At 31.4% G+C, this 14777-nt stretch overlaps 1 protein-coding gene across 5 annotated transcripts; it reads right to left on the bottom strand.

The window, feature by feature from the left end:
- Positions 1-347: 347 nt before the first annotated feature.
- Positions 348-10857, bottom strand: LOC115972157 (CSC1-like protein RXW8). Of its 5 annotated transcripts, XM_031092337.1 has the most exons (11): positions 10770-10857; positions 8519-8869; positions 6146-6313; positions 5709-5772; positions 5371-5568; positions 4427-4746; positions 2461-2565; positions 2286-2331; positions 1688-1966; positions 785-1018; positions 348-689 (listed from the first exon to the last, which is right to left on the bottom strand). In XM_031092337.1, the coding sequence occupies exons 2-11, from the start codon at positions 8794-8796 to the stop codon at positions 591-593; spliced, it is 1791 nt and encodes a 596-aa protein (XP_030948197.1). In that variant the 5' UTR covers positions 8797-8869; positions 10770-10857; the 3' UTR covers positions 348-590. The 5 variants fall into 5 exon arrangements, with proteins under 5 accessions (XP_030948197.1, XP_030948192.1, XP_030948193.1 ...); XM_031092332.1 differs by having other exon boundaries at positions 2286-2565; XM_031092333.1 differs by having other exon boundaries at positions 2286-2565; positions 10751-10837.
- Positions 10858-14777: the final 3920 nt, after the last annotated feature.

Below are 14777 nucleotides of genomic sequence, written 5' to 3'. Positions count from 1 at the left end.
ATATGTGGTCTTCTTCAAGATTTTGGAAAAAAAAAAATTGTATATTTTTAATGAAAACAAATTGCCTAAGGAGAAATATAGAGTAAATAACCTGCCTCCCCAGAGATAACAAAATCAAAACATTGGGGGGCCAGTCTTAACACTAAAATAACCATATATACAATAAACTGTTAAGAGGCCATCTTGCAAGAACATGAGCAGCTTTATTAGCTTCTCCGCTAACCCAACCGAAAGACATGCACTAAATCAAAATGACCAGCAATTTGATAAGCTTCCATAACAAAATAAGACAACCTCCAGGGGGTCTGATATATAGGGAAAATCAATGCATCAAAACACACATTAAATTGACCTCATCAATGAGTTCAAATTCATTGTCAACTTCCCAGAGAGCTATGATGTGGAGCTTGTCAAAGAAATAGGATGATGGCTCACATGCAACTAATAATTGTGCAAGAAGTCTCGGTTAATAAAGAATATCTAGAAAAAGTACATAACTTAAGTGTAATATGCACCAAATTTAAAGACATAGTCCAGTGCAAACCGTTGATAAATCATAACAAAGTTCCCTAGAATCATAACAAAGTTCACTAGAATGCATTACTTTGTTGATAAGCCGAAATCAAAAGTTGATGAATCTTTTCCATTTTTCCACTCTTTTCATCTTCCTGATCCATCTTAATAAGAATCTGTAAAAGAAAATAAAAAAACAACAACTAATCAATACGCTTGAAATAATATATATATAGAGAGAGAAAGAGAGAGTCTATTTTTAAATTGCTACCTGCTCATCATTGTTCTTAAATATTGGGAGAAATCGCCGCCTACAATGCTCGTTGAATATAAGAGTGTAGATAATCAATGGAATGGTGAAAATTGAAGCCAAAGGCGATCGTTTAATTCCGAAAACCCCAACAGCAATTATTTGTGATACTATCAATGAAAAGATTGTTGTGTTGTGAACAACAGGCCAAAACTGTCCTCCGGTATCATATTTTGAAACATATACGTTGAGTATCTGAAATATATATTTAAAGATTGTAAAATGCATTTCTTAATCGTGCAAGGGAACAAATCACAAAATTACAAATGATGAGAATATTTATCAATTTTTTTAGTGAAAAAATAAATATATAAACAAATAATAATAATAACATGAAAAGCCCAACGAAATCAAATTTTGCATGGCAAATGTTTGTCTGGTAGTGGTAGCCCAAAGTGTGCTTTCTCTGTCATTGCCTAAGGTCTCTTCTATCTCTTCTTTTCTTTTCCTAGAATGAATGTGCATATTCTCTTTTTTTCTTATCTTAAATTATCACTATGCTATTCTTTTCTGAATATTTCTCTGATTTCTAGCTGTTTAACAAAATCTATGCATTAACATAATCCCCTGTAGTTGTATTAAATCAATTTTCCATCACCTAAGAATCACTCCACCAACCTTCCATTGCATTGGCAGCCCCCAAGCAGGAAATTCCCTAGAATGTCCTGCATCAGGGTGCTTCTTTTTGAAGCATAATTTTGGTTCTTCTAATAATTTCAAAATGTACTAAGAACATTTAGTTTCTTGCAATAAACCTAGCTATGACTCAGTTAACTGATTGGTGGTTGGACAACAAAGAGAAATACAACAGAATGTACTGTTGAAATATCTTCGAAGGAAAAAAAGATTGAGGGGAACACTAACCTGATTTCGATATACAAGATACGCAAAGAGAAAGTAAATAGTCAAATAGGGCACTAATGGGGGTGCCAAAATGGAACATGTGAATCCAAGGAATCCGAAGAAAAGGAGCCGTGGGACTTCTTTATGGTACGGAAAAGACGAGGTGCCATTACACGAATCATCCTTGATTCTTGGTATGAATCTTTTACCCAGGTTGTAGAAAAGGGAAAATATTTGCATCAGTTCACATGCCAAACTTGTCCAACCATATGACAAAACATAGGTCATGAAGAAGCAAACCTGCAGCAATTTGAAAACCACAATTTTGATGAAAACTTGATGTTTATTTGCACTCAAGAGATAAAGGAAAACAAAAATAAATTTCTTTTAATGAGAATCTGGTAACTGAAGAAATTATTTAAAATATGTAACATCCATCATGAGTGATTATTTTCACAAAAAAAATTCTTGGTTGTAAAGCCTTATTATTACAATCAATAATTAGAAATTAATTAAAATAATTCTCAAAATTCACACAAAATTATATAGAACAGTCTTTATAGTGTAGCATGTTAAGGAAGGCAAATAACAATCTTAAATAAGAATCCAAGAATAAAACCTGTCTCGGAATTGCATTGGCAAGTTCTGCAGCTATGTCTTTCACACTAGAAAAGGCACCCATACAATACACAATAAGAAACCCAACAAAAGCATTAACAAAGAAGACATTCCAGATTGTGAAGTAAAAGATTTTGTAACATGCAGTCTTTTGCCTCCCACTGCGGGAAATATACCCCTCTAGTGTCGAAAACTGCATCATAATTGGTGGAACGGTAGACATAGCTAAATGCAAAATTAGACTTGGAAGGTATCCTGTTACCAACTGGGTCATATATTTCCTGCACCAAGACACATAATAAATTTACGTGATTAGCAATATGCCCATGCAATGCATAAGTTAATCAAAAGCGTTTATAAATTAAAAATATATATATTTCAATAATATAAATAAAAAACAATAAACTAGGATACATTAATTTAAATTACATAATAAAACATATTGTGTAAGCCTGAGTTTTATCAATATAAAAAATAAAAATATGTTACAAATTATTGAAGCTAAATAATGAAAATTTTTAAAATTATTTAAAACTTTTGGTATTTAACTTTTAATTAGAATATTATTTTAAAATTTAAAAAATCTGGTAAGACTTGAAGCAAACTATATTAATAATTTTAAAATAATGCTAGAGACATAAACTTTTTTACAAAATATTTTAGAAACTAATGTAGTCAGTGATTATTGGTAAATGAAAAAAGTGATACTAATAGTGGGTCTGGATGAAAGCTAATGAAAAGTTACACATAATAATAGTTTGTAAAAATATTATAAAATAGTTTGTTCATGTAGTATTACTCATAATTTTAATATACTTATAGTGCACCACATGATCAAAGCACATTGTACAACATGTGACACGTTGACATAGTGTAAACACAACGCAAAAGACCTAATTCTTAATATTGATGATGATGGTAAATGATTAAAACAATTTTAAATAAACAATAAATTTTCTTTTAAATTTTCAGAAACTTATGGTGATAGAATTTAATTGGAATAATATTTGTAAACTTCTGAAAACTTTACTAATAAAGTGTCCCTTGAAGTAAACTATATTGAGGGTCGGCTTAATATATATATATATATATATATATATATCCTTGGAAGTGGAGGAAGAATGCAAAATCACCTATATTTGTTTTTCTTTGAAAAAAATCAATTATCACTCTAAATTTTGGAATCTTTTTGTACAATTTTGATGGCTTTCTGTTTATGTAATAAGGGCTTTGGGACTGATCAGAAATTTTTGGGTTAGGTAGAGCCTTCGGCCTAGGCCTAAGTGGCCTGGGCATAGAAATGACTCTTACCGTACTAATAATTTTAATGCACTTATCGTGCATCACATGATAGACATATTATATGGCATGAACCACTTATGGTAAACCACATGGCCCAAACAAAATGTGTAAGACTCTGGCATAAATTTGTAAAGATCATCACGACATTGGCATAAGGAGAATAAAGAGGGAAAAAAATGCATAAAGAAAAAATAGAGGGCATCCACATGGTATAAAATTTTAAATAAATATTAAGCTAGGAAACGATCGATTTAAAATTAGAAATTCAAGACAAATTTAAGCGTAGGACTTTTTTTTAGAGAAAAAGTACCATGAATTAGAGAAAAGTAACATGAATTATTATAAAGGAATTAGCCATAATCAATCAGAACTATATTAGAAAGGAATGGAAGAACATCTTTTAACTATACAACTAAATCACTAACATGTCTTATATGTTTAGCTAGGTTATAAGCATGTTAAAGAGGTGAATAATTAGTAAATTTATTTAATATCTATACAGTTTTAACAAAAGCATATATATATATATATATATACAAGCAAATAAGTTTGGCGGGCCATTTAGTAATTTTTTTTTTTTTGAGGTGACATTTAGTAATAGAATGTGTTAGTATATTTACACGAATGAAAAATATCAGTATCATAGACTAAACCATCCATGTTAGGTTGCCTTCTAGAGCTACCAAAGTAAATCATAGTTGCACATATATTCTAAAACAACTAGGTTATCTCATAATGATGAGATAGAAATAACAAACACTCTTATACAGATACGGTTGATGAAGCATGTATGCAAAAATTACCAAAAATAATACACAGACCACACATCTCTATACTTACTTCTTCAGAAGTCCTTCCAAGAGTGGAAATGATATTTGTCGATGCAAATATGTTTTTTCTATCTCCTCTAGCTGAGCCAAAACTTGAACAAAGGCCACAGGATAAAGAAACAAAAAGATGAAGGCAGTGATAGCCACAAGTGTTCCCATCTTACGGAACCAAAGTTGTCGGTATGGTATTTCAAGATTTGGCCAATAAACATCTTGTGGTTCTGGAGCCATGTTTCTCACCCATAACATAGAATTTGAAAATAGACTAGCCTGTGCAGCAACAGTAGCAGCATAGCGAGTCTTGAAATAAACTAAAGCAGATGCATCGTCCTGTATGGAAGACCAAAATGCTAGTAATAGTCAAAGATAAACAAATAGGAGCAGAAGAAGAATTGAAGGCAACAATTGTACCCGCGAATTAGGAAATGTGATATTAAAAAAACAAAAATTGATAATGTGATAATACTATTGGCCAATATCCTCTTTTTAGTAGATATTATATGGTCTAACTCCTTAAATTAATGCAAAAAACTTGCAAGAATACACACTGGTAGATCATATTTTCAAATTAATTTGTGGACTAAATTCAAGGATGGAACCTGCAATTTGTCTTTGGTGGGCCAAAACATGAACCAAAATTTTGATCATTTAAGAAAAAGAAATATACTAAAATTGAAAAATAAAACTAACATCCATCAAGTATTAATAAAATAAAAGACGACTGATTTTTATAATACATTTCAAGTCAATCATTATGATATATTAAATGTAACTCGACATTCTTTTAAATTTTGAAAATCATTTTTGATTAATTATGAATTAAATTACGCAACAATAATCTAAAGTCAAGCATGATTAGCCATAAGGAAATCAACACAGCTAACCCCAAAATAGTCTTAAGTCAAGCATGATTAGCCACGAGGAAATCAATTAACAGAGAGGCAAGATGCGCACCGTTGGTTTCTCAACTCTATCATACCGGTGCACCATTTGGTGTGACAAGTAATCATTAGTGAAATTTTTTTGCACAGAATTACTGCATGACTCTTCTGAAGAACAGGGAATAGCACGGACAAGAACTGTAAAATGACTTGGATTTGTTGGAGATCCAGTAATATGTGCTAACCTCATCTCAGCAATACTTTTATACTCCTAGAAATATATGTAGGAAACTATCATAAGAAATATATGTAGGAAATTATCAGAAGAATTAAAAGAAAGTTTCTAGAACAACTTTTGAACAAAAATAAGTTATACAATAGTAGAAAATGCAAATAAATTTACATACTTACATTGTAAAGAAGAATGCAAGCTGAGCATGTTATAATATATAATGCCAGACAAAAAGCCCAGAGCCTGAAAAAAAAAAACCGAGTAACCAATTTAACTGATCTATCGGTTATTTAAAAACAAAGGCGATTAAGTATGTAACTGCTTAGAAATACTAATTAACAATTAGATAGCGAGGTTTTATGCTACACTTCTCTAAACTACTATCAATTCTGCTCTCTCAGTTCACAATCTCTTCAAATGCCAAAGAGAGACAAATGTCCATAGAAATCGTTTGCTGGTTGAAAAAGAACATTATTAGGGACATGCTTGAGCTCCTTTTCAAGCATTGTTTACGTGTCTCATGCATGGGTAAGCATGTAAACACCAGGAAATATAAACGAACACAAATAACTCTTTACTTTTATAATGGTCTAATCATCAAGTATATGGCACGTACCACTTTGAACCTTCTTTGATATTCTCGATGGTAAATGGTTTGAATGTCTCGAATGGATAATGCTCGTTAAGCTTTAGAGAATGATCGTAAGGCTTTACTTGCCCAAAATAATTCACCGGAAGCAGTAGACAGACCCAAATGGGAAAAACAATTAAAAAGATTTTAATGCTGCAAAAGAAAAATTAAATAAAACCCATAAGAACTTGAAAAAACAGCATTAAATATTCTTTCTATAAATATGGAAATGATATTAAAAAGCAAACTATGAACATATTTCTGAAAGAATCTATTTATTTATGAGCTTAAGTTACAAAGTGCATAGGAGTCCTAAGAACTGCATCAAGAGAAAACTTCCACAACTGCCATTTTATTTTATTTAAAAAAAATGGGCCACTGCACTGCAATATGAAGATAGGCAACAACAAAATGAAAATTTTAAATAAATAAATAAAAACCTTAAAATTTATGCAACTTAGATATACACCCCATTACAACAACAAAATCTTAGTTCTAAATTTTTTTAGTTCAACTATGGAATCTCAATAGAGTAATTAGGGATGACCATATTTATTCTTCCTTGTCATTTTATCATATCCCAAAATCATATTTCATTATCTCCTTAATTAATATGTCTTTATTTATTACTTCTACTAATGTTATTTTAGGTTTTCTTGAACCTTTTTTTTTTCATTCCAATCATCTAAATCAAATCACTCTTTCTAATTTATCCATTAATTGATCACTTTTGTTGCTTTGACATATATAATCAAACCATTTCAAGTGATTCTTGCTCATTTTTTCCTTAATAGGAGTAACCCTGTTTTTTAAATGAATTTCTTCAATTTGTATCTTATCTTATTGCCTTGGATTTTCACTTATATATCTTAATTAAGACATATAACTAAATTTTTCATAAAACTAGTGTTATTGAAATGAGAATGTTATAACATTCTTATTTCAATTACAATATTTTTATGAACAATTTAAATAAATGTTATGATATCTAATTTCAACTAACTTTTATGTATATGTTACAAGGGAGACAATTTCATGCCTGAGACCGTTTTAGTTTGGTTGGGTTAACGAAATATTTTGATACAGGTTGATACCGATGTACCATTTCTAGACTACTGCTATTCATTCATATATATATATATATATAAAAGTATGAATTTATTAATTTTTATATTTATCAACAAAAAATTTAGAATCCACATATTTTATAAGTCTTAATATTAGTTTAAGTACATTAAATAATATATTAGTTTAAATAACATTTTTTTAAAAATAAAATATTTCAACATTTTTATATTTTTTATTGTACCGGTAGAAACACTCAAAATATGCTCATTACAGGCTGGTACAACCCTAATAGCTGGTATATTTGATAGGACAAAACTTAGGTACGTTTCCTTAAGTGTTCTTACTTATGTTCATTTTTTAAGATTCAGTCACATGGTTACTTAACTAAAAAATACATTATTATCTCATAATAAAAAATCTACATGGAAAATCTGATAAACAGCATCTAAGTAATGTGCCTAACTTCTATAACTTTATCGTTAGGATAAGCGAAACATATGTAAGCATAAGTGTATGGTATAAGCATATATACATATGTGAAGAATGGTGATTGATTAAGTATGTGTTTGGATCCAGATGAAATACTTGCATCTGGAATTTTTTTTTTTTTTTTTTCTGCACGCATTTCAGCTTTAGGGGGACAAAGTGTACTGTTCACGGGACCCATAACCACTTTATTCAGAAAAAAATATTAAAAATAGGTCTCATGACACTATTCATACATTTAAAAATTATTTTGTTACAATATTTTCAGTTTTCAGTTTTTAGCAAAATAAACTATATTCAATTGAACCCTAAGAAACAGCATCCAACCAATAATAAAAAAATTTTAAAAAAGTTGTGTCATATATACATGCTTTTTCTCAAAATAAATTATTTGAAGTCTTGCGAAATAGTTTAAGATAATTTATTAATTTCCAGCCTTTTGTCATTTATAGATTAAAAACGAGAGCTTATTTTTAATTTTCATTCGATTGTTGGGCTGAGTAGAAGTATGACAATAAAGCTCTAAAAAACCAAGTCCTTAATAAGAAGAAAAAGGCTCTTGTAACTACCAAATACCTATATTCCCATTGTTTGAATTTCATCTTGTAAAATGGATTTCATTTTCTAAAATTAATCACTACGATGATAAAAGTTCAAAGAAAAAAAATCAAGAAATTGACCAAAACTACAACAATTATCTTTCCAAGCCGTCCGCCAGCAAATAGTCAAATACTGATATAATCAAGTATAGGGCACAATATATCATCCTTCATTAACCACAAGTTTTGGGTAGTTAGTAATTACCTGAAAACAATTATTCTGAGAAAAACCACAGCATCCATGCCACCAATGCGCAATAGTTCTTCTTCACTTGCTTGAAATGCTTCAACTATCCAACTACGTGAAGGAATAAACTTCTCAACGCAAATAGGATCATTGGGTGTCTTTCTTGAAGCAAGCCTCCCTCCAAAGTACACTCTCACATTGCTTGGTAGTTTTTTTAGTATGGAATGGAGCAACAAAAGGGCCACACACAGAACTATATTGATTCCTATTGAAGTTATAAGAGCATAAATGTCCATCTTCTTTTGCTATGTCTTCAAGCTTTGGGGTTTTTTTTTTTCAAAGCGGCTTTACTTGATTCAGGTATTCGTGCTGCAAATTTATGTCAAGTTCTCTTATTTACTTATAACTAAAAGTCTATAAGTAACAAAAACTCTATAGGTAAGTGTGTCATGGTATCTGTATTGAATTCAAATAAGTTTCCCATTAAAAGCTACAGATAAAAATGTCGAAACATATCAAAAAACATTGATTACACAATCAAGTGCATACCAAGGAAAAGGATTGAATTAAATACAAGCAATATTAGTGTTACTGTAAAAACACCCAAAATAACAAATAATAGTATAATACGTACACTTGCAATCCACATCTTAAGTACTAGAGGACTAAATTGTAATTTACAACTATAAAATTTTGGGTAATGTTGATTTTGTTATTTAAAGTTTTCGAAATAGGATCGTGTCCCTAACATTAGGGAGGGCTTGGAAAAATGAATTTCCATCCTAGTCTAATGTCAAAACATGTCAACTAAGTTTAAAACGATTTTTTTATAAGAAAGATGGCAATTTTTTTATCAAAAAAAGTGGAGGTATTAGGATTTCTTTTCGGGTTTATTAAGAAATTTAAATTAAGAAAACTTTAATTATAAAAAAAAAAAAAAAAAAAAAAAAAAAAAAATATGACGATTTATCACCACAAAAAAAAAAAAAAAAAAAAATCACACGCAAATACACATAAAGTTTTACAATTTTTTTCCTACAATTTTTTATATTTTGAAATCCTTAAATAATAATTCATTATGAGTTATCATTATCAATTGTCAATGTGGATAGATGTAACCATGTTATTTTGTTAAGTTTGTATAACATTTTTTAAAAAAAATTTATGCAATTGTTATTATCTATTTATTGTCATTATTTTTAAGCAAACAAATTAATGCTTGAAAATCACTAACTTTATAACAAAATTGTTTTATTTTATTTTCTTTTTTTATAGGAACAAAATTTTATTATAACATGATAACATACACACACATGTAATAGACCCTCTATATTACCTAATTATTAAATTATATAAAGTTATATTATATTTATACTATACATGCACACATTCACATAAATAACGTTATAATAAAAAATTTCTTATTTAATAGCCCTTTAATTATTATAATTATATAATAATTTAATGTAATAATTATATCATTGTAATTACTATTTAGTCATCTTTTCTTTTATTCACACAAATAATATTATAATGAAAATAAATAAATAATACACAATTAATATCAGACATGGGCCCATACAAATATATACATTTATAATTACAAACACGTACTCACTCTTTACGAATAAAGAAAAGAAATTCAATAGAAAGAGACCTGTGATTTGTGTCAGTGTAAAAATACTTTTAAAGATAAATTAAACTAATAAAAAAAAGATTATATATATATATATTCCCCTGTTCAAAACTATAACATTTTGAATTTATTAAAACCAAGTAAAGCATATTTATTATTAAGCAAAAATAATATATATTAATTTTAATTTTAATTTTATTTAGTTTTCTTTTTTTTTCTTAATTTTCACTCTATCAGGTCCAAAATTTTCTCTCCCTAAGAGATACGGACGTGTTAGATCGGAAGCTTCATCCAAACAAATCCATCTGCTACGACCCAAACAAATCTCAAACCTGAGCATATGAACAAAGACTGTATAATTATTATGTCAACAACTTTTTTTTGGACATAGATGACTTGCTCTGAATCTCAAACCTGAGTATATGAACAAAGACTGTATAATTATTATGTCAACAACTTTTTTTTGGACATAGATGACTTGCTCTGAACCTGAGAACCCACTAACCATAATGTTGATACTGAGAATGGAACACGAAAGAAAAATCATGCCACTTGTAAAATAAATAAAAAATTAATTAAAGACAAATAACAACACAAATAAAGCACGCACGCACGCAAAATTAAAGAACTGACAGATTCTTTGATGGGGCAAAAGATTTCATCAACTTTGATTTCCTGAGGGGATCCAAATTTCTCTCTTTCTCAGATCTGAATTTTTAACTGGGATTTTGTAAAATGGATGAATGCTGATTGCTTATATATATAGATGCTGGGACAGCCAGATGACTGTAGAAGCAAACAGAGTTCCGTGTAGGACTGGGATTTGTTATCCCTTTTTTTTCGTTTGAGTTGATATCATATCATCTATCATCTATAATAAAATTGGACTTAAAAATCAAAATTAATAGGTTTTTTTTTTTTTTTTTCTGGGTTCTTATCACTTATTTAAATAAAGTTTGATATGCACAAAAATTAATATCAGCTTATCTTTTTGGTTCTTATTTTTATTTTTATTATTTTAATTTTTAGTTATATCATATTAATTTGGTTTTAAGTTTTGTTGATATGCAACAGTTTTTTTTTTTTTAATGAAAATACGCAACAGTATTTAGTAAATTAGTATTTACTTTTTTTTTTTAATCTCTTCCTTCTTTTATTTATTAAAAAAATTAGGGAAAAATGCCCTAAACTTTGAGATAATTGCCTTAACACCTTATAAACTTTTATTTTAGCTAATTTAGTACCTCAACTTTACATATTTGCCAAATTACTACCTCTGTTAGTTCTCCTGTTAGTTTACTGTTTACCTAACACAAAAATTATCAAAATTCTCTGCAACCGAATGAGGGAGAGACACATCTCACCAAGATTGATAGAGAGAAGTCTAGAAGGAAGAAGATCTAACCAAAATCAATTGCAACCAATCAACACAAACGCACTCAATAAAATAATTCAAATAAAAAATTCAATCCTTCATAACATTCTGAAGTGTAAACGGAAAAGTACCCATAAAACAAACAATTCTTCAATTTCCCATGTCCAGAAAAATGCAGCTTTCTCAATTGTATTTTCCACACGAAATCAATAAGTTAAAAATATTAAAAAAGAAAAAAAAAATCCCCACCTTCCATCCAAATAACATGTTCCTTTTGCATGCCAATCATGAAGGCATTGCACTTGTGGATCTCAACAACCAAGGGCCTACGGCAATCGGAAAACTCTTTTGACACTTGGAGAAATATATTTTGATTTCTCGCCCTGGTACTCGAGTTAGCAATCTACTACTTTTCTAGTACTCAAGTTTTAGACAATTGAGTTTTATCTGGTACTCAAGTTCAATGAACTTGAGTTTCTAGTGAGTTTGCTAGCATGGCACTGGTTGAGCTGGATTTTGGGCATTAAAAAATGCTACCTGGTACTCGATGATCTCAAACTCGAGTACTGTGTGGACTAAACTCGTGTTCCATGGACTCAAGTACTATGTTAGTGTAAGTTCATAATACCTGAGCTCCTTAAACGCGAGTATGGCTCGAGTTTCATAGTTCCAGGATGCCCACCATTGAACTCAGATTTGGCTCAGGTTGCAGCGTAATTATAGCCCACAATACTAAAGTTCATTGAACTTGGGTTTGGCTCGAGTTGCAAGATAATAGCCCACCATACTTGAGTTCATTGAACTCGGGTGTGGCTTGGGTTCCAGGTCCACCATACTCGAGTTCAATGAACTCAGGTTTGACTCTTCCTAATACTCACCGTTTCATTCACTCTCAATCTCCCTTTCTCAATCTCCCTAATACTCACCGTTTCACTCTTAATCTGCCTCTCTCTCACTCTTAATCTTACTCTCTTAATCTCCCTTTCACTTTCTCAATCTCGATCAGTCTCCCTCTTGCTCTCACTAAGCTTGCTCTCACTCTCGCTCTCAATCTCCCTCTCACTGTTAGTCTCCCTCTTAGCCTCGCTCTCTCTCTCTCACTTTCACTCTCACTCTCACTCTCGCTCTTCGGTGTACTCTCACTCTCAAACCTTGACATTGACAATATTGAGGTCTTTAGTTGGTGATCTGCATCTTCAATTTCGAATCACAAGGTACATACTCAATCTTACTCTCAATATCTGTTTGACCATTTGGTTTGGGGGTTAGGGTTATTTGTGGTAATTGGGATGGGGATTAAATTTAAAAGCAAGGTCCATTGATTTATTGAATAGGACCATTACCATAGCTGTCTAGGTCACCACAAATCTTTCACGGCTATCCAATGCACCTTGCTTCTTGATTATTTTCCTTTGTGTTTCTTTTTTTGTTCAAGAAGTTATTGATTTCCATTTTGAGTCCAAAATGTATCGATAACATGCCCTGTCCAGAATGTTGTGAATTTTGGGGCTTAGAATTGTTTAAGAATTGATGTAAATGTACAAGCTTCAATACCCTAGACATAGTCACCCTCCCAATTATATGAAAAATGGTCAAACCTCAATCTAAACCACATATTTCTATGTATACAAAAGTAGGAACTCAAAAAAATGGGTAAAATGTTTGTAATGAGTGTTTTTTTTCAATAAGGGTAATCCACTAGTAGTTCATTGAATCTACTTGTAAGGTATATAGCCACTCTCTTTTGAATGAAATTCAAGCTTATTATTAAAAAAAAAAAAGAAAAAGTAGGAACTCAATTTGTGAATTTTCCTCATGTGTCATGCTCCTTAAAAAGAGAATTAGAATGTTTATGCTTTGCATTTGACCTAATGGGCCAGTAGTCACTTAATGGGCCATTAATCACCTTTAATTTATGCCAGATATGGACCCACATTGAGCGGGACCCTCTGTGAGTTCTGTCTTGACGAGGCAGCCTGTGCATTGTTCAAGTTTGCTTTGGGATGCTCCTTCAGCAGGCAAGGTATGCACTTGTCCAAAATCGTAGTCAATATATATAGTAGAAAGATTTTCTTACTATGCACTTGTCCCTAACATTGGCATTTAAGTTTGAAGTGTAATTATTACATACTTAATGAATGCTATTATTAATACAACGCTACTCCGTTTGCAAGAAGTGCTAGGCGTATTAACTTGTCGTCACAGATTTAGTGGTGTGCCCGAAGGTGGGTTAAATCAACGGATTGCCGCTTATATCACAGATGCGGGATTAGATGAACTACTTCGAGTCCCAAATATAGACCTTAACCATGCATTGATTAGGCGTTGGTGGAGAGATGGCGTTGGCGGTCGGTGCTAGTGTAGTGACAACACCGCAGTGCTGTGTGCGCCGAGGGTAAAAGCGTGTTGGCTCGAGGATTAGTTTGGCAACCCTCTCCCGGCTGACACCACTGACTTGCTAGTGCAACAGTATGCTTGGTATTACATACTGGAGATATTGGGTGGTATGTTGTTTATGGATAAGTTTGGCAAATGGCTCTAAATCATGTATCTGCAGTTTTTCAATCGAATTAGCAATGAAAAGAATTTTAGCTAGGGTAGTGTAGCACTAAGTTGGCTATATAGACACCTTTGTAACACATCACAGAAGACAACCAAGTAGATTGGTGGTGCACGGCTATTGATGCAATTATGGGCGTGGGTGAGGTTTCCACGCATATGTCCTGTGATGAGGCATCCACACCAGGCACTACCCCCAGGTTCACTTGTTGTTAGGTCTGTAGGATCTTAGATAGCTACTGTTTTACATTTTTGCATTAACTTTTTTGCGTGGGAATTATGTAAGTAACTAATGTGAAGGTTATGTCTATGTTGTTTGCTAGATGGAAATAGGCTAAGTGCACAACTGAACATCCAATGCATGTCCTACGCGCCTATCGTATGTCACTTGCTTCGTTACGGCCAAATCAGGATCATGCCTTTGTTGGGGACTGCTTTGGCATATAGTTGTTCTACTTACAATTCGCTTTAGAATGAATAAATATTTTTGATTTTGGAGTTAAACATTTTTGGCATGTATTGGTCACAGTCGTTACACATTTTTTCTAATTATAGTGTTAATACGGTTGTTTGCATTTGTTGGATCATTGCAGATTGTCTGGGAGCCATATAGGTTTATGTTGGGTTCCCTGCCTTCATATTGTACAGCAAGCAAACACATAGGGAGGTCTATCGTGCTGCTCATACATTTGGCCACAAAAAATTGA

This window comes from Quercus lobata, chromosome 12 (genome assembly GCF_001633185.2).
Source record: "Quercus lobata isolate SW786 chromosome 12, ValleyOak3.0 Primary Assembly, whole genome shotgun sequence".
NCBI classification, from domain to species: Eukaryota; Viridiplantae; Streptophyta; class Magnoliopsida; order Fagales; family Fagaceae; genus Quercus; species Quercus lobata.
The sequence above is the reverse complement of the archived record's forward strand: the minus strand, read 5'-3'. Positions and strand labels throughout refer to the sequence as shown.